General features: G+C 40.5%; 2 protein-coding genes and 1 long non-coding RNA gene across 4 annotated transcripts in view; 1 reads left to right on the top strand and 2 right to left on the bottom strand.

Moving 5' to 3' along the window:
* Positions 1-402, bottom strand: part of LOC133631995 (phospholipid phosphatase 1-like) — a 39,030-nt gene extending 38,628 nt beyond the window's left edge. For both annotated transcript variants that reach the window (XM_062024213.1, XM_062024212.1), the window contains exon 1: positions 287-402. In XM_062024213.1, the coding sequence (XP_061880197.1) occupies positions 287-350 (64 nt within the window). In that variant the 5' untranslated portion in view covers positions 351-402. The remainder of the gene's footprint in view (positions 1-286) is intronic.
* Positions 403-1,811: 1,409 nt separating this feature from the next.
* LOC133631993 (chondroitin sulfate N-acetylgalactosaminyltransferase 1-like) lies at positions 1,812-20,129 on the bottom strand. The gene is made up of 9 exons (XM_062024211.1): positions 19,645-20,129; positions 18,886-18,986; positions 11,354-11,532; positions 10,003-10,219; positions 9,819-9,920; positions 9,569-9,750; positions 5,375-5,463; positions 5,199-5,280; positions 1,812-2,086 (listed from the first exon to the last, which is right to left on the bottom strand). Exons 1-9 carry the CDS (start codon positions 20,005-20,007, stop codon positions 1,812-1,814), a joined length of 1,590 nt encoding a protein of 529 aa, XP_061880195.1. The 5' UTR covers positions 20,008-20,129.
* LOC133631994 (uncharacterized) lies at positions 9,868-12,128 on the top strand. Its single transcript, XR_009821640.1, has 3 exons — positions 9,868-10,139; positions 11,078-11,133; positions 11,486-12,128. It is a non-coding gene; the product is annotated as an uncharacterized LOC133631994 (long non-coding RNA).
* Positions 20,130-20,725: the final 596 nt, after the last annotated feature.

Raw genomic sequence — 20,725 nt, 5'->3', positions numbered from 1 at the left:
CAAATTGTCTTTTAGTAGTAAGTAATCAAACAAAGGCTCCTAATTTAGTCTGCTGACATATGCAGTAACATATTGTGTCATTTATCATTCTATTATTTTGTCAAAATTATTAAGGACAAGTGGTAGAAAATGAATGATTAATCTACTTGTTCATGTACTGTTAATATCTGCTTACTTTCTCTTTTAAAAAGTACCAATGATTGTCACACACACACTAGGTGTGGCGAAATTATCCTCTGCATTTGACCCATCACCCTTGATCTGTCACGGCGGGGTTGCAGCTTACTGCGAGGTTCGTTCTCTCGGGATGCAAACGGACGACTCCGGACAGGACTTGCAGGTAGGAACATGATTTAATCTTGAAAAGTCAAAACAGCACCACAAACAGAAAAGTAACAGGAGCATGACGCAAAGAATGACGCCAGACTGAGGGTGGCGAGCAAGGTGACTAAATAGCTCTCTGATTAGTGGTTGACAGCAGCTGAGCGTGGGACCACTAACCAGAGGCAGGTGAACCCAATTAATCCCCATGGTGACCAAAATAAACCCAGGAGTGCACAAACTGGAACTAAGGGAGTCCAAAATTAACAGAACATAACAAAACACGATCAGGACCACAGATCATGACATGATCACCCCCTGGGAGGTGAGGGGAGCAGTGAGAAGCAGCAGTGGCCACGCCCGGGTATAATTTTGGTGATTTAACCCCCAATTCCAACACTTGATGCTGGGTGTCAAGCAGGGAGGTAATGGGTCCCATTTTTATAGTCTTTGGTATGACTCGGCCGGGATTTGAACTCACGACCTACCGATCTCAGGGCGTACACTCTAACCACAAGACCACTGAACATGTTCTATCTACACTTCTGTTAAAATGTAATAATCATTTATTATTCTGATGTTTGGATACTTTACATTAGTTTTGGATGATACCACAAATTTGGGTAACAAACTGATACCAAGTCGTTACAGGATCACACATTGGTCATATCCAAAGTCCTCATGTGTCCAGGGACATATTTACTGAGTTTATAAACAGAATATAAAAAAACAAAAAACAAAAGATGTTTTGATGCCAAAAGATATCGACGTAATCATAGTAGTATCGACTAGATTTGCACCTGTACTTGGTATCATTACAGTGGATGTTAGGTGTAGATCCACCAATGGCGTTTGTTTACATTTTGACGCCGGTGAGCTACGGTGTGTAGTGAAGCATGTTTCGCTATTCCTCGTCCTGCAGGGATGATACTTGTAAGAAACTTACTTTATTTGTCGCCATGGAGACAAGGATTAGTGATTTAGAAGTAGCTAAAACACTGCCGACTGGGGCTGGACTGTAGCCGCTAGCTAGCTAGCCATGTCTTAAAGCACCTCTTCCGGTGGGCGTTTCAGTGTTATAACTTCACCTTTATTGTTAGTTTTTAAGCCAAAATGCGTCCGTTCTCCCTTTTCTGTCTACACACTGTGTCTGCTTGTAAGTACTCCGTGATTGTGCGCTGCCGAACATGCTCCTCTGCTCGTAAACAAGCAATGACACCGGTACTTTTTAGAGGCGGTATACTACCGAATATGATTCATTAGTATCGGGGTACTATACTAATACCGGTATACCGTACAACCCTATTTCGAACATGTATCCAATTTCAATATGATACATTACATACTTATCATTTTTCTTTACAACATTTACTGTGGTAGTTAATGAGTGAACGTGAGTTAATAGATTGCAGACAGTAAGAGAAACACACCTTCGTATTTCTAACCAATTATTTATTTAATTTTAATTCGACCACATGGCCTTGCCTGAGTCATGAACTTCTTCTGCTCATGTTTTGGTGCGCTTCTATCTCCTGTCTGAAGATGAGCTCCCCCAGCTGGCCGTGCGAGGCCTCGCTCATGGCCTTGGTCTGCATGCACATCTTGTACTTGTCCGGGGGCAGGTTGTCCGCACACGTCTTCTCGTGCCACAGGTGGAAAAGGCCACGTGACGGCGAGCGGATCACCATCAGCTTGCTGTGGAGGTACTTGCGGTACAGGTGGACATCTTCCAGACCCCAGCCTTTGATGCTACGGTCGAAACCACCTGTATAAAAGGGAAAGGGATTGAATAAATTGAAGGACAAAAATGGACACTGTTAAATACATCCTTCTTTAGTATCACTTCCCTTTATTCGTCTTTTGTTGTAGGCACCCACATCTTGCAATAATTGCCTCATAAATTATGTTGAAAACTTTCAACAGTAATGAAGCCAACTGTGAAATTAAGGGGGAACAAAAACTAGGAAGAATTCTTAAAATAATGTTGTGTGCCCCGATTATTAAATTAAATTATTTTGCTGTATGCACTGTGATTGATAAGTGCACTTTGATAAACTCACAGACTGACTGGTGCCAGCTTGCTAGCCTAAATGCTAACATGAAAACAAGAGACAATAATGTATTTCCCTATTAAAAAAGGACATAACCCAATCTAAATTCATATAAACACATTACTGTCTGAATGTGAATGATTGTTTATATACGTGCACTGCTAATTTTGGTTAGCCTGTCAATAAGCTAGTCCATTGTACTTTAGCAATAAGCTAAAGGGACAAGCAGTAGAAAATGGATGGATTGATGGATGGATGGATGCAGTGTCCACAAATAATAGCTGGATCAATAGGAAAAATATGATATTAGATTGATTATATTTTAAAAATCAGATTAATCACACTTTTGCATTTTGATTAATCGCAGTAAATTACTTGCATGCATATTTTAAATTAACCCCAAAAGACCCCAATGTGTTGACACAAATACAATTTTCTTGTCAGAATGTCAGACAACAGGGGTGTCAAACTCCTTTTTATTGAGGGCCAGTTATGGCTGCCCTCTGAGGGCCGCTTGTAACAGTAAATAATATGTGAATATTAATGTCTAAGGATTATCCTTGTGATATTGTTACACCTATGCATTTTAACAAAATGTCTTTATTTATTTATGGTGTTTTTTTACAGCTTATTACTTTACTGTGAATTGAAAAATGTTTTTTATTACAGCAAGATTCTGCGGAGTGAAGTGAGAGGGTTTTTTTTTATTGTAAAATCTAAGGTTGTTGTTTTTATAGTACATCACTGTAAATAGAAAAACTGTATCACTTTTTTTAAATGGTAAAATTTAGTCTGACGACTGAGCTGACAGTTTTTGTTTTTTGAATACAATTCCAAGGATGTAGTTTTTACAGTATATTACTGTAAATGGAATAACATGACCACATTTCTTATTTTACAGTACAATTCTGGCGACTGAGCTGCCAGTCTTGTTTAGTTTTTTACCGTAAAATCCAATGTCATTTTTACAGTACACATTTTGATGGATAACTTGCTTTGCAATTTTAAGTCATGCAGATATTTAGGTTTTTTATTTTTATCTTAACAAAACATATGTTTGAATGTATAATAATTAATTTATTGCATCATGAGCAAAAATGAACGTTTTAAAAGACACGCAAGCAGTAACTGCATTTCTTTTTGTCAAAATGGATAAATATGGTACCTTTTTGACGCCTATAATCTCAAAGCTTTTGCAAGCCATATAAAATGATGTGGCCCACAGGCCTTAAGTTTGACACTTGTGTCATACAGGGATATTTTTTTAAATGTTTTACTTAAATGCACATTATTTATTTGCTCAAAACTTGCTATAACAGTTTTATCTAATGTACAGTCTGGATGCATTTTGAAGTGAAATTTACCAGTCGGAGTCTCCTCACTCATCCTTGCACTGATGCATTCATTGACCTGATCATCACTGACAGTAAAGTGACTTGCTCCACCTTTTAGGTAACCATCCATGGTTAAGGTGAAGGAGCATATGTAGTCAAAATTAATTGCATGATTAATTTGCATTCATAGATGATTATTGTGATTATGTTTTGTGATTAATCGCATGAGTTAACGCGATAACTTTGACAACCCAATACAAATGTTGTATTTATTTGTAGAAAAAAAATGATAAACTAGCATCTAATGTTCTTTAATAATATAACATTGAAATATATTATGCAATCAAAATGAACAGTTGTATTGTCAACTACTTGTATAAATTAAAGCCATACCGCATGTCCTTCATCTCAGGAAAAAAGGAGGTTCCAAAAAGAATAAAATGTTTACATTTGTCAAAACACATATTTTATTGTATTTCATATTATTTAGCATCTTGTTTTGTATGCTAAATGATAAATGATAAATGGGTTATACTTGTATAGCGCTTTTCTACCTTCAAGGTACTCAAAGCGCTTTGACAGTATTTCCACATTCACCCATTCACACACACATTCACACACTGATGGCGGGAGCTGCCATGCAAGGCGCTAACCAGCAGCCATCAGGAGCAAGGGTGAAGTGTCTTGCCCAAGGACACAACGGACGTGACTAGGATGGTAGAAGGTGGGGATTGAACCCCAGTAACCAGCAACACTCCGATTGCTGACACGGCCACTCTACCAACTTCTGTTTGATATTATTTTAAAAATCACTGTTTTCTGCTAGAAAAAAATAAATGTCACACCCCAATCACCAAAGGCACCAAAACACATTAAGAATATTATTATAAAAAAGTGTACACACTATATTGTGTTGTACATTTTTTTTTATCAATTCATCATGTTTTAATTTGTGAAAAAAACAAACCAAAAAAAACTATTTATAAATGCAGTCATTTCAATAGTGCCATCTAACTTGAACAAATAAACGCCACACCCCAGATAGATGCCTCCTTGTCCTTCCCCAAAAAATAAACAAGCGGTGCCACAATGAACAATATTATATTGTATTTTAAGAAATACATATTTGATTTTAATCATGTAATTGTTTGTGGAAAAATATTATCAAAATAACTGCGCATGCCTGGTACTCTCCACACTCGCGTAAATAAAACCCCATGCCGTTATATGAAGGTGTACAGTATTACAATTCATCAGTGTGGGATGAATGTGGGAAAGGGGTAGGATTAAATAAGCTTTCCTTCTTTCTACTCCTTTTTGGACATGATGTAAAGAAAAATTATACGAAATTGTGTGATGTACTATACTGTAAGTGTGTTCATGTTTGAAAAAAACTTTTAAAAAAAAGAAAGAAAGAAAAGAAAGTGTGTCATCAATGACCACAGCAAAGAAACCACTTTTCTGTCACTGTCTAGTCGTCTTGAGTCATTACCGATATTGAGGAAATCCGACCTGTACTGGCACGTCATCCCAAAACCAAAGTCTCTCCAGAAGCCTGTTTCCTTTCTTATCACCTGAAAAAACAACAACATTTAAAACCCTTAGGCAGGAAATCAAACAAGACAACTTTGGTGCATTGTTCTTAATATCTATACAGTATTAACTCACCGGCTGGATGCTTGTTAGCTGACTGTGATTAGTGTAGATGATGGATGGATTGTACTGGCTGAAGAGGACTGGGTAGTACACTTTTTTACCTGAATGAAAACACAATTTCCTATCAGAGTGTTGTCATGGTGACTTTAGTTAAAAACTGTGCAAAAATGTGAAGCATTTTATCTGCCAGCATTGGAACCACAAACTATGATAAGGTAGGACTTCAAATGCAAATATTCACTTAGACATAAGACAACCCTGACTGTATGACAAAGTTTTTCAAGACGCGTTTAGGAACATATTTTTCAAGATAAGATTACCGTATTTTTCGCACTATAAGTGGCAGTTTTTTTCATAGTTTGGTCGGGGGTGCGACTTATACTCAGGAGCGACTTGTGTGAAATTATTAACACATTACCGTAAAATATCAAATAATATTATTTAGCTCATTCACGTAAGAGACTAGACGTACAAGATTTCATGGGATTTAGCGATTAGGAGTGACAGATTGTTTGGTAAACGTATAGCATGTTCTATATGTTATAGTTATTTGAATGACTCTTACCATAATATGTTACGTTAACATACCAGGCACGTTCTCAGTTGGTTATTTATGCGTCATATAACATACACTTATTCAGCCTGTTGTTCACTATTCTTTATTTCAAATTGCCTTTCAAATGTCTATTCTTGGTGTTGGGTTTTATCAAATAAATTTCCCCAAACAATGCGACTTATACTCCAGTGCGACTTATATATGTTTTTTTCCTTCTTTATTATGCATTTTCGGCCGGTGCGACTTATACTTCGGAGCGATTTATACTCCGAAAAATACGGTAAGTATTTTTATTTATATTCATGTTTACCATTGAAGTAAAAATAACAAGTGGTAGATTACAAACAACAACTATTTCTTAGCTACTGGACAGTTGTTTAATGACTCTTCAGTTGCTTGCTGAGTTAATTGCTAACTCGTTTTTCATGTGTACACGTTCACTAGTGTGTGTGAGTGACAGGAAGAAAATCTCAGATTCCATCTGTTAGTTGGTGTTCTAAAATGTATAAGACTGCAAACGGACGCACAACCTGTCCTAATGTATGTTTAGTTTTCGATTCCCTCACTTCCTGTTTTGAGCACCCCTGTGTTTGTGTTTTAGTTGCCATGACTGCAGATTGTTTTCACCTGCCTCTGATTAGTGTTCGGACGTTCACCTGCTCCTGGGCACTAATCAGACAGCTATTTATTCCCGCTGTTCACCACACTCAGTCTGGTTTCCTTCTGTTACGATTGGGTTGCATGTTTATGCGTGGATCGTTCTCCCGAGATGCAGACGGAAAACTCCAGAGTCAAGGTACAGGTAAGGAAATTATTTAATTGTTATAGGTCACACTCCTGCTGCCTCTCATTCTGCTGTGCGCTCCACTGAGCGCACCGCGGGCCACGCCCACGGACGTTCCCCTTCGGCTGTGGTCGTGCCTCCGCACGGCTGTATTGAATCTGCAATCAAAACACCTGCCCTAAATGAGAGACCTGCCTTCATAAGTCAGCGCATCCTGAGATCCCGTGCCAGAACGTAGCTTCTCGTATCCGTACAGTAAGCCAATACGTCTCCAGCATTCTCGCATATGCAGATCCTCTCTCTGTGTTCCCTCCCCGTCATGTTCATTGTGTATCATGTCGTGTCGTTCTCCAGCTTCCCGTCGCCCTTCCTCGTCATTGAGATGTGTGTCTCATCTCCCTGGATCCCCTCTGGACTTCTTCTTGCCTCTCTGGACTTTGACCTCACTGGCCACTGACCACGACTCCTCGCGCCCGTCCTCGACCTTCCGCCTGTCTTTCGACTTCCGAGCCTGCCTTGCCCCTTTTGGACTTCTGCCTCGATCTCAACACAAACCTTCAACACCCGCTGGTAACCACTCGCATATAATTACCACACATAGTCACACTTCATATATTTGGATTACGTACACACCTCACGCACATATCAAGCTGTCAATAAATACACTGACAGCTGACGACGTCACTGTCTCACTGCCGTCTCCTTCTCCCGCTGCATCGTCACATCCATCCATCCATTCATTTTTTACCGGTTGTCCCTTTCGGGGTCGCGGGGGGTGCTGGAGCCTATCTCAGCTGCATTCGTCACATTAATGTCCATAAATCATGCGGGATACAAATCAAAAGAGCACAGGCGTGCCGATAGCACGGGAAGCTAACGAAATAGCGAACAAGAGGTGCTTAGCATATGAATCCAAAGGTAAATCAATGATGTAACTTGTTGCATAGAAGCAAATAAACAAACCAGACTGAGTGTGGTGAACAGCAGGAATAAGTAGCTCTCTGATTAGTGCCCAGGAGCAGGTGAGCGTCCCGAACATTAATCAGAGGCAGGTAAAAACAATCTGCAGTCATGGCAACTAAAACACAAACCCAGGGGTGCTCAAAACAGGAAGTGAGGGAATCGAAAACTAAACAAACATGATCCGGGCAGCGGATTATGACATCTTTTTCGAGACTTTTATCAAGACTTATATTAGTGTTCATAATGTATATTAATTTTGACACAAAGAGGTGTATTTTATCGTAATTTTGGTAACACTTTAGTATGGGGAACACATATTCACCATTAATTAGTTGCTTATTAACATGCAAATTAGTAACATATTGGCTCTTAATTAGTCATTATTAAGTACTTATTAATGCCTTATTCTGCATGGCCGTATTATACAACCAGTAAGCCATTAACTAGGAGTCTTTCCTCAATAACCTCAGAATTATTGCTTATTAGTGTCCTGACGTGGACTTTTACGCAGCTTGCTGCGAGGATTATTTTCCCGGGACGCAATCGGACTAGACCAGTCATGGCTTGAAGGTAGGAACATTATTTATTCTTGAACTTAAAGTGTTGCAAAAACCGAAAACAACCCGAAGGCGAGCGGGCCTGACGCACGTGAAAGCAAAGGCAAAAAATCTTAGGACATGAAACTAAAAAACTCATTAAACTGTGGCTTGAATAAACAAAACTTACGTGGCAAGAACTATGGCATGGACAGAGCAAACACAGAGTACATCCAACATGGGCAGAGCAAGAAATGAACAATGTCAATGTCGCCAGGCAGACTAACTGGCAACCAAAGGCTTAAATAGTCTCTTTGATTAAAACAAGTGCGTGAGTCCAAACAAATGAGGCAGGTGAAACTAACGAGTTGCCATGGTGACCAAACAAGGGAGCGCAAAAACAGGAACTATGGAGTCATCATGGAAACTAAAACAAACAAGGGTGCACAAAAACAGGAACTAATAGAGTCCAAAACTAGCAGAAAATAACAAAACATAATCCAGACCAACCCAACCCCAACCCTAACCCTTATATCAGTGGTTCTTAACCTGGGTTCGATCGAACCCTGGGGGTTCGGCGAGTCGGGCTCAGGGGTTCGGCGGAGGTCAAGACACACCCGGACTCATCGTGTAAATAAAAACTTCTCCCTATCGGCGTATTACGGATACGGCAACAGCAGAAGTCACACTGATTTGCAGGTGTGTAATTTGTTGTGAGTTTATGCACTGTGTTGGTTTTGTTCTATAAACAAAGTGATGTTCATGCACGGTTCATTTTGTGCACCAGTAATAAAACATGGTAACACTTTAGTATGGGGAACATATTCACCATTAATTAGTTGCTTATTAACATGCAAATTAGTAACATATTGGCTCTTAACTAGTCATTATTAAGTACTTATTAATGCCTTATTCGGCATGGCCTTATTATAATCCTAACCCTGGCCCTAACCCTCTAACCCTAACCCTAATCAAATAACTCTAAATGAAGTCTTTGTTACTTAGAATATGTTCCCCTAGTGTCCAAAAAACTCAAAATTAAGTCTTTGTTACTTAGAATATGTTCCCCATACTAAAGTGTTACCAAAAACATAACTTTGTCTTGAATTTGAAAAAAAAAAACATTGTATTTTTCACTAAAGAAGGGTTTGGTGAATGCGCATATGAAACTGGTGGGGTTTGGTACCTCCAACAAGGTTAAGAACCACTGCCTTATATGTTCCCCTAGTGTCCAAATAACTCTAAATTACTTTAATAAGCAACTAATTAAAGGTGAATATGTTCCCCATACTAAAGTGTTACCGTAATTTTAAAATGCTGGGGCTTTAATATCACCATTAAGTCAATAAGATGCACATCTGACCCACCAGGCTCCGCATTGAGGCGACAAGACGTCAAGAAGTCTGCTGTGAAGTGAACGTCGACGTCGCAGAAAAAGAGCAACACGTTCTGGCTCTGCCTCCAAGCCCTGGCGCCCACGTCTAAGCCCCGCCCACGTGAGAACTCCTCATTGAGTTGGATCAGCGTGAAGCTCCTGAAGCGCGTCTCCCTGCAGAGAGAACGTAGTACAATCATCATGTTGCTGTGTTCTGCACTTCCTGGTGCCTGCACTTTTACCTGGTGGTCTGATCCAGTGCAGCTTTCACCTGGTCAATCTGATCCCGCCCAAAGTAGACCACCGTTAGATGGACCTTGCCGTCCAGGTGGACGCACACTTCCCTGGACAAAACATCACGAGGATGTTGACAGAAACGCTGAGCTCCATGACGTCATGACGCTGTTTTTTTTCCAGGTTGTATACCTGAAGTTACGGATGAACTGTCGGAATGCGTCGGCCCTCTTGGAGAGCGGTACGATGAAGTTGATGAGCGTGTTCCGCGTGTCCACTCGCTCGCTCTTCACCTTCACCACAGGGCCGAAAGGCCTGAAGAGCACCAGGTTGGTGAAGTCCCTAGGGCCGTCGCCTTTGAACGTCAACTCATACACGGTGCCCTTGTCACGCTCGGTGCGAGTCAGCCCTGTGACCACAATGCACCACTTTTACCATACGTTCATTACAACCAACATTGTGGGTAAATTAGGGGTTTTTAGCCTTTTTTTGCAACATGTTTCAAGTTTTGCTAGCTCAGGGGTCGGCAACCCGCGGCTCTGGAGCCGCATGCGGCTCTTTAGCGCCGCCCTAGTGGCTCTCTGGAGCTTTTTCAAAAATGTATGAAAAATGGAAAAAGATGAGGGGAAAAAATATATTTTTTGTTTTAATATGGTTTCTGTAGGATGACAAACATGACACTAATTGTTATAACACAGTGTTTATATTAAACATGCTTCACTGATTCGAGTATTTGGCGAGCGCCGTTTTGTCCTACTAATTTTGGCGGTCCTTGAACTCACCTTAGTTTGTTTCCATGTATAACTTTCTCCGGCTTTCTAGGACGTGTTTTATGCCACTTCTTTTTCTCTCTCATTTTGTCCACCCAACTGTTAACGTGGTGCGTGAAGGCACAAAGGTGAGTTTTGTTGATGTTATTGACTTGTGTGGAGTGCTAATCAGACATATTTGGTTACTGCATTAATGCTAGCTAATCGATGCTAACATGCTATTTAGGCTAGCTATATGTACATATTGCATCATTATGCCTCATTTGTAGCTATATTTGAGCTCATTTAGTTTCCTTTAAGTCCTTTAAATGTATATCTCTGGACACACTATCTGTATGTAATATGGCTTTTAATTTTTTGCGGCTCCAGACAGATTTGTTTTTGTATTTTTGGTCCAATATGGCTCTTTCAACATTTTGGGTTGCCGACCCCTGTGCTAGCTCAATATAAGTCCAAAAAAAGCAATGGAGGAGTAATGTGTGGTTTGAAACATTCAGGGAGTATCCACAGCGTTGTTGACACTGCCTTCCCCCCTTCCTCCTCTCTCGATAAGGTAAAGTGGATTTTTTTAAATGTTTTTTTAATCATTGTACCTGGTTGTTAAAGTTAAGGAGTTTTGTGATTTGAAACTGTGAGTGCAGGACGGCTGCAAATGAAGACAGCTCAGCGCTTTATATTGTGTTCAAAGTATAGAAACTTTTAATAAAATACACTATATTGCCAAAAGTACTTGCAAAACCCAATAAAAATATTTTAGATCAGTAAACGCTCACCCTCTATGAAGTCCGAAGGGGAGAATGTGTACTTCCTCCTGCTGCTGTCCACATGTTGCTGAGGCCCATTGAGGACATGCAGCGCCGTCTCCACCGCTCCTATCAGCTCATCCCTGCGATCCTTCCTCACAGGTCTCTCCTCAGGGTGTCTGCTCAGGCCTGTCTCCAGCTGAAACACCCTGCGTGAAAACACACGTCACACAGTCAGTCTTCCAGCCACCTGCTCAGTGGCCTAGTGGTTAGAGTGTCCGCCCTGAGATTGGTAGGTTGTGAGTTCAAACCCCGGCCCAGTCATACCAAAGACTACATAAAATAGGACCCATTACCTCCCTGCTTGGCACTCAGCATCAAGGGTTGGAATTGGGGGTTAAATCACCAAAATGATTCCCAGGCGCAGCCACTGCTGCTGCTCACTGCTCCCCTCACCTCCCAGGGGTGAACAAGGGGATGGGTCAAATGCAGAGGACACATTTCACCACACCTAGTGTGTGTGTGTGACAATCATTGGTACTTTAACTTTAACCATTGAATGTGGTAGTGTGTTTTTTTAAGTCACTTCATGAATTTAGTTGGATTAGATTGTTGACTCTCATTTTACAACAGATATTCCCTCAGATATGTTAAGAGTTTGAAATGCAGTAATGCCCCCTAAATGCTCATCACTATCATCTATAATTTCCTAGCATGTACATCTCGTGGCCGCAGGCCCATATTTTGTGGCCCTCTTCTTTACTTAACAGCTTATTGTAATAAAGTGCTAATAGTCTCTCTTGGATCCTACTAGAAAGAACACTAACTACTGTTACTATTTAAAAGGCTGTGTGTGATTGCTAATTAAATATCCATGCTCAATAAAAGGTTAGTTTACAAAGTATTTCAATGTCGCTTATATATTGATGATGCTTATTGTATATACATGCATAATAGGTTGAACATCTGTTGAAATGTCGCAGGTGTAGAAATTTAGGCTAAACTTTAAGACAGACTGTGATTCCTTTTGTAAAACAAGCTGAAGAGGTAAACAAAGTGGGTAGAGCAAGGCCAGGGATTTTTGGAGATTAGCTATAGACTGATTGTCATTACAACCACGTTGATGGATAGACACTTTGCTCAAAATAAACAGGAATAAACCAATAAAAGAGACGCATAAGGCTAACAAATTCTGGCAACATTAACATCCTTGATAGTGATGTGTATTTCACGGCAGTGAGCCTGGATCAAAAGAGACGTCGGAGACGCTGTACTGAACCATTTACTACAAGCAAGCGTCATTATACAGGACTGCAGCTCCTGGAGGAGGTCAGGTCAAAAATGAAGCACTCCTAACTTGGAGAAGCCAAACCATCAGTTTTAGATTCCTACCTCCTGTCTGTGTGTGTGTGTGTGTGTCTGTGTGTGTGTCTGTGTGTGTGTGTGTGTGCTAAGTCAGGAAAGCGCATCCTGGCCATAAAGGGGATGTTTGTGTGTAAGTGACTGAGAAGAAAAAAGGGGCCGGTCGTATCTTAGATGCCATCATTAAGCTAAACAGTCTCTTCTCACGGATAGGGCTATCACTTTTGCATACCTAGGCCCAATTTCATTGTCTTTTCTTCTGCGAGAACTAATCCAATTCACACACAAATGTCAGTACTAAAGGGCCCTCTGTTATGATGTGCCCAAACTGAAATGCCTACTATTTAAACTGGTGGTTTGCTTTCTCCCCGATGAATATAAACATTCACCATATGCAAAACATAATATGAGTTAATGAATTCACTTCAATATTTTAAACTCCCCCCAACTTGCTATGAGAAGTAAGAGAATTTGCCTATTGGGGTTATTGTCTCTCACACCATCCAACATGCATGCGTGATGACGGTTTTGACATCACATGGACAAAGATAAGACCTTCTGGAAGAAAGTTCTGTGGTCAGATGAAACTAAAATTGAGCTGTTTGGCCACAATACCCAGCAATATGTTTGGAGGAGAAAAGGTGAGGTCTTTAATCCCAGGAACACCAAACCTACCGTCAAGCATGGTGAAAGCACCTTATTGCAGTGAAACTTGCCAAGGGACATGTAACCAAATATTAACATTGCTGTATGTATACTTTTGACCCAGCAGATTTGGCCACATTTTCAGTAGACCCATAATAAATTCATAAAAGATCCAAACTTCATGAATGTTTTTTGTGACCAACAAGTATGTGCTCCAATCACTCTTACACAAAAAAATAAGAGTTGTAGAAAGTATTGGAAACTCAAGACAGCCATGACATTATGTGCTTTACAAGTGTATGTCAACTTTTGATCGCGACTGTGTGTGTTTGTGTTGATGTAACTGATTGAATATGGAAATGAGTGTCTGACAACTTTCTTCTCTCTCTAATCAAAACAACAACACACGGCGAGTGGAAGGAGTCCAGGTGAAGGAATGCATTGCCGAACACTACACACATAAGTGAAGTGAATTGAAGTGAATTATATTTATATAGCGCTTTTCTCTAGTGACTCAAAGCGCTTTACATAGTGAAACCCAATATCTAAGTTACATTTAAACCAGTGTGGGTGGCACTGGGAGCAGGTGGGTAAAGTGTCTTGCCCAAGGACACAACGGCAGCGACTAAGATGGCGGAACCGGGGATCAAACTTGGAACCCTCAAGTTACTGGCACGGCCACTCTACCAACCGAGCTATACCGCCCCCACGTACAAATGACAGCACAACAAAACACATTGGGCAACACAAAGGGCAAGCTAAAGTGTCTCTGACCATCTTGGGGAACTCAATAGTGTCAAAATATTAAGCATTAAATTTTACATTTATAATTACTTAAGGTCGACTAAGGTTGTGCGATATAAACCACATAAATGATGTAAATTTGGCGGACAATAGAGCTTTTAATACTATTGTCATATCGTGATTATGCAGGTTGATAACAAATGATGTCAGCAATCCTCGTCTCCATTGCAGCAAATAAACTATGTTTCTTAAGGTACCATTATCACTGGAGGACGAGGAATAGCTTAACATGCTACACTACACGCCGTAAGAGATTGGGGTGGGTAGCGGGGGGTGCATAATGTAGCGTCCCGGAAGAGTTAGTGCTGCAAGGGGTTCTGGGTATTTGTTCTGTTGTGTTTATGTTGTGTTACGGTGTGGATGTTCTCCCGAAATGTGTTTGTCATTCTTGTTTGGTGTGGGTTCACAGTGTGGCGCATATTTGTAACAGTGTTAAAGTTGTTTATACGGCCGCCCTCAGTGTGACCTGTATGGCTGTTGACCAAGTATGCTTTGCATTCACTTGTGTGTGTGAAAAGCCGTAGATATTATGTGACTGGGCCGGCATGCAAAGACAGTGCTTTTAAGGTTTATTGGCGCTCTGTACTTCTCTCTACGTCCGTGTACACAGCGGCATTTTAAAAAGTCATACATTTTACTTTTTGAAACCGATAATTTTGAAACCGATACCGATCATTTCTGATATTACATTTTAAAGCATTTATCGGCCAATAATATCGGCAGTCCGATATAATCGGACATCCCTAGTTTCAATGATTCAATGATGTTGAACATTTGAGGTATCAGTATCAGCATCGATATGACCAATACTGCCGCTGTAACTACTTGGTATTTGTTTGATGCACAAATGTGTTGTATCGCCCAAAGCTAATGTAATGTATATTCAAACAACATTAAAATAAGCGGTCTGTAGGTTTTAACAGAAGAGTAGATGGAACCATGTTGCAGCAAAAAAGTAGCGAGTAGAATTGTAATTATTTTGAGAAAGTACAAACAGGAATGATGCAATATGTTACTGCACATGATAGTAGCCAAATTAGGAAGCCTCCGTTACCCGTTTTGAAATAATTCTATTACAATCGATGTACCAAATAAAATATTGTGATATATATTCTTATCACAGGAGGCTGCAATACAGTGGCGGGCCGTGCGTTTCTCACCTAGGCCTTCAGTGATGTCCTACTGAGTCCGACTTCACCTCTCAAAATACCGTACTTTACGTCACCACATGGACACGGCTGGACATACTATACAGAAACACACTTGCACACTACTGAGTATTGAAACCCCTCAACGGTGTACAAAACTGTCTATTTTTTTCCGGCTTATTTAACATTCAATAAACCCACTTCAGCAATTAAAACATATCTTATGTCGTACTGTCAAAATTAAAAGAATTGTATAAAACAAATAAAACATGGAAAAATAAAGAAATAAAATATTGTAACTCACAATTTGTAGCACCCATCCGACGCCGTATAAGCCAGTGGTACCGCTCTTAGTCGGTTGATTGGTGTGAAAGTGGCGGGCAAACCATTTCACCGCCGGGACAGCTGAGCTACACTATATTGCCAAAAGTATTTGGCCACCTGCCTTTACTCACATATGAACTTGAAGTGCCATCCCATGGAATTGTCCAAAATGTTTTGGTATCCTGGAGCCTTCAAAGTTCCTTTCCACTGGAACTAAGAGGCCAAACCCAACTCCTGAAAAACCAACCCCACACCATAATTCCTCCTCCACCAGATTTCACACTCGGCACAATGCAGTCCGAAATGTATCGTTCTCCTGGCAACTTTCAAACTCAGACTCGTCCATCAGATTGCCAGATGGAAAAGCGTGATTCATCACTCCAGAGAAGGCGTCTCCACTGCTCTAGAGTCCAGTGGCGACGTGCTTTACACCACTGCATCCCACGCTTTGCATTGGACATGGTGATGTATGGCTTAGATGCAGCTGCTCGGCCATGGAAACCCATTCCATGAAGCTCTCTGCGTACTGTACGTGGGCTAATTGGAAGGTCACATGAAGTTTGGCGCTCTGTAGCAACTGACTGTGCAGAAAGTATTTGCACTATGTGCTTTAGCATCCGCTGACCCCTCTCTGTCAGTTTACGTGGCCTACCACTTCATGGCTGAGTTGCTGTTGTTCCCAAACTCTTCACTTTTCTTATAATAAAGTTGATTTTGTAATATTTAGGAGCGAGGAAATTTCACGACTGGATTTGTTGCACAGGTGGCATCCTATGACAGTTCCACGCTGGAAATCACTGAGAGCGGCCCGTTCTTTCACAAATGTTTATAGAAACAGTCTCCATGCCTAAGTGCTTGATTTTATACACCGGGCCAAGTGATTAGGACACTTAGAAATTACTTTTATCTTTAATTATGATCAGGATTTCTGGTTATGTTAGGCCAACAGAGAAGGCCTTGCTGGCACCACTGCTGCAATATATATATTGCAATTTAGATTTTAAGCCTTATCGCCCATCCCTAAGGCCTACCATAGTTCAGGGTTAAAATAGCTGCTGGTAGAAGTAGTTAACACATTTAGTCACTGGTGGTTAAAACCTAATTCTGAAGTAACTGACTCTGGTGACTCAACCTCCAGTGGCCCCCTGGTAAATTGAGTTTGAGACTCCTGTCGTCATTATTTACTGTCATTGTTCTATTGTGTACATAACAATGTTGTTCTTGTTTAGCATTCATAAATGCAGTTAAGAGTGAGTAATTGGGAGCGGCCCCTTTAAGTGACCGTCGGGAGATTCTCCCAAAGGTGGGGGTTTGTTGTGGCCGCCATTTTGAGTCGCTCGATGTTAGGAGTCATTCATTCTCGTCTTTGATGAATAAACGACGCACACGTTTTTGTGTGTCAAACGATACTTCAAGTTGTCTTGCTTTCACGCTACAAGCGCAACAATATACTATTAACCGCAACAGGTAAGTGTAAAAAAAAAAACCCCAACAACATTATGATTTGTACAATTTCAGAATGTACTTGTTCTATTTTTAAACAAAGAAAACAATCTGAAGTTGTCTTTATTTTTAAGTTATCGTGCCGTGATTTTACCAGTCCGGCCCACTTGGGAGTAGATTTTTCTCCATGTGGTCCCCAATCTAAAATGAGTTTGACACCCCTGCTTTAGGGGATGTTTAACTTTTACAAAAACTCAAACGACAAACTGAGCCAACAGGTTGTTTTGACTATTTATTTGAAATAATATTGCAGTTGAAAACTGAACTTGTACTGGGCTAAAAACATGCCATCCATCCATACTGTACATTGTACAGTAATGTTAAACATCTCCTAAAAGTCACCATTTTAACACTTTTCCTCTTGGTGGCGCTAAAAGCTCCATTTTATTTTTCGGGGCAGGTAATAGAGGTCAAAGGTGAGCTCAGTAAATGTTTGTCTTGGGTGCGCTCTTGGTCCCAAACTTTACATTTTAGGGACAGAAATCTAAAAAAATCACGTCGGTTGATTTAAGCCAGGGGTCTGGCGCAGTCTGTTGAGGTCAAAGGTCAGATGAATCCACATCTTGCATCTGGGATAGGCTCCTGCACCCTCCGCGACCCCGACGGGGAGAAGCGGCAGAAAATGGATGGATGGCATGTTTTTAGCCCAGTACAAGTTCAGTTTTCAACTGCAATATTATTTCAAATAAATAGTCAAAACAACCTGTTGGCTCAGTTTGTCGTTTGAGTTTTTGTAAAAGTTAAACATCCCCTAAAGCAGGGGTGTCAAACTCATTTTAGATTGGGGACCACATGGAGAAAAATCTACTCCCAAGTGGGCCGGACTGGTAAAATCACGGCACGATAACTTAAAAATAAAGACAACTTCAGATTGTTTTCTTTGTTTAAAAATAGAACAAGTACATTCTGAAATTGTACAAATCATAATGTTGTCGGGGTTTTTTTTTTTACACTTACCTGTTGCGGTTAATAGTATATTGTTGCGCTTGTAGCGTGAAAGCAAGACAACTTGAAGTATCGTTTGACACACAAAAACGTGTGCGTCGTTTATTCATCAAAGACGAGAATGAATGACTCCTAACATCGAGCGACTCAAAATGGCGGTCACAACAAACCCCCACCTTTGGGAGAATCTCCTGACGGTCACTTAAAGGGGGCGCTCCCAATTACTCACTCTTAACTGCATTTATGAATGCTAAACAAGAACAACATTGTTATGTACACAATAGAACAATGACAGTAAATAATGACGACAAAGTCAAGTAAACAGGTGTGGTGAATTATGTCCTTAAAGCAACCGCCACAATATATACTTTATTTGTGGTTATTTATATTTTCTGAATAAATTATGTGATGATATTCATCATGGTGTTAACTCATTGGTGTTAATTTTCAATATATCAAGATAAAAAAATAATATCAAAATCAAATTACAGTACTATTACAGATTATGTAGTTTGATAATTTTCCTCGACCGATGTACTAACATCATGTGGTTTATTTTGTACATTTGTAGCAACATCTAAAAAGATACAAATAATTGCTATTGCGACATCCAGTGGACACATTTAGAACAGCTGTTTTTTTCATTCAAAAATTTCAGGGTCATTTTTATACTTAGCAAACTCATCCCGCGGGCAGGATAAAACCTGTTCGCGGGCCTGATCCGGCCCTCTGGCCGTACATTTGACACCCCTGCCCTAGAGCCATTAGTGTAATACCTTTCCTCCCAAGGGGCACTCAAAGCAAAACTTTTTCCCCAATGACGAAGCTCACCTGCGCAGGGTGAAAGCGTCAAAAGGAACAACGGCGTACTCGTCGGGTAGCGCCATGCCAGTGTTGACCTCGGCTTGCTTCAGCTGTGAGCGGAAGAACTCCTGCAAGACCACAAGGACGTCGCTTTACTCCTCTTATCGTTTAAACCAGGGGTCGGCAACCCGCGGCTCCGGAGCCACATGCGGCTCCTTGACCACTCTGATGCGGCTCAGCTACATACATGCACATCAACCCCCCCCCCTCTCCGTGCGTTGGTTGAGCGGAAGAGTTAGGGCTGCATGGGATTCTGGGTATTGGCACCGTCAGTGTAAGATGTGTGGCTGCTGAGTTAGTACGCCTTGCTGTCACTTTCGTGAGCAAGTTGAAATTGCAGTCTACGTGTGGTTGAGCAGGTACACTGTTGGGGCGGACTGTAGAGGGCGCCAAATGCAGCGTCATCACGCTCTGATATTCGGGAGTCTCCCGGGAAAAATGAGAGGGTTGGTAAGTATGACGCTGTCAAGTGCCATTCATTCAAAACTCGCGGGCTGCACTAACATCAAATTTCCACATTAAAGTGCGTGCCGGTGCGTGTGTCGGAGACCCCTGGTTAACATAGCACAAAGCATTTAAGCTTTGTATGCGGTGTTTTTCATTTTAAATTTAACATTTTTTTTTGTGGCTCCCATTACTTTCTTTAATTTGTGAAACTTGCCAAAATGGCTCTTTGAGTGGTAAAGGTTGCCGACCCCTGGTTTAAACCATACTTGGTGGTGCTACCTTCAGGTCAGACTGTGTGGGGGTTTTGTGCAGACTCTCCAAGCCCAGGGGCAATATCCCTTTGGTTTTGGCTTTCTCCAGAGACTCCTGCAGCTGCTGAGTCCTCTCCTGGAGCGCCTCCTTGAGCTCTGCTATCTGCTTGGTCAGGCTGTCTATGTAATGCTTATGGGAGTCCTCCCTCTCCTGCAGCAGTGCCATGTACCCCTCCTTGCTGGTGGTGCCTGAGGACCACAGGGGATGGTCCTGGAGGCTCCTGGATCCAGGCCTGCAGGTCAGGAGGTAGAACAAAGCCATGCAGCAGCAGAGGCCCAGCACGACCAAGCCGACCCGGGCGAGCAGGGCCAGCAGCCATCTTTTAAACATGGTTAAATCATAAGATGACAAATCAATCGGTCATCCATAACTCGTTGAGCACGACAGTACTGATAAAGATGTGACTTTGATTAGGTTGTTACTTTCACACAGGCAACATCTTCACCGTGTGTCCATTTTTCCGGCGTCATATCAAGTCCGGGTATCATCAACGAGCAGTTGAAGCTCCTAAAATGAGAGAACATGTATTTAAAAGCCTGGCAATTAACAATACAAATAAATAAAAAAATTAATTCAGTCATGAAAACTGAGCAGTATTATTTGGTACCTGTCAAAAGTTTGTTGCTTATACTTTTTGAATGAGGATTTTTTCCAAACTTTTGACTGTTGCTTTATTTGTTAAGGCACACAGAAAATATAACTCTTATATTTATTTGTAACATTTGTATGTATTTATAATCAGATTTAAGTAAATGTATTGAAAAGTGTTCTAAATAAACATTTGTCTTAGGTTCATAATGTTTTATATTTTTATATTTAGTTTTTCCTATTTGGAATTAACATTATATTTTATCCAGGGCTGTCAAATGATTAGATTTCTTTAATCAGATTAATGACACTTTTGAATTTGGATTAATCATGTTTATATATATATATATATATATATATATATATATATATATATATATATATATATATATATATATATATATATATATATATATATATATATATATATATATATATATATATATATATATATATATAT

This window comes from Entelurus aequoreus, linkage group LG17 (genome assembly GCF_033978785.1).
Source record: "Entelurus aequoreus isolate RoL-2023_Sb linkage group LG17, RoL_Eaeq_v1.1, whole genome shotgun sequence".
In the NCBI taxonomy this organism is placed as follows: Eukaryota; Metazoa; Chordata; class Actinopteri; order Syngnathiformes; family Syngnathidae; genus Entelurus; species Entelurus aequoreus.
The sequence above is the reverse complement of the archived record's forward strand: the minus strand, read 5'-3'. Positions and strand labels throughout refer to the sequence as shown.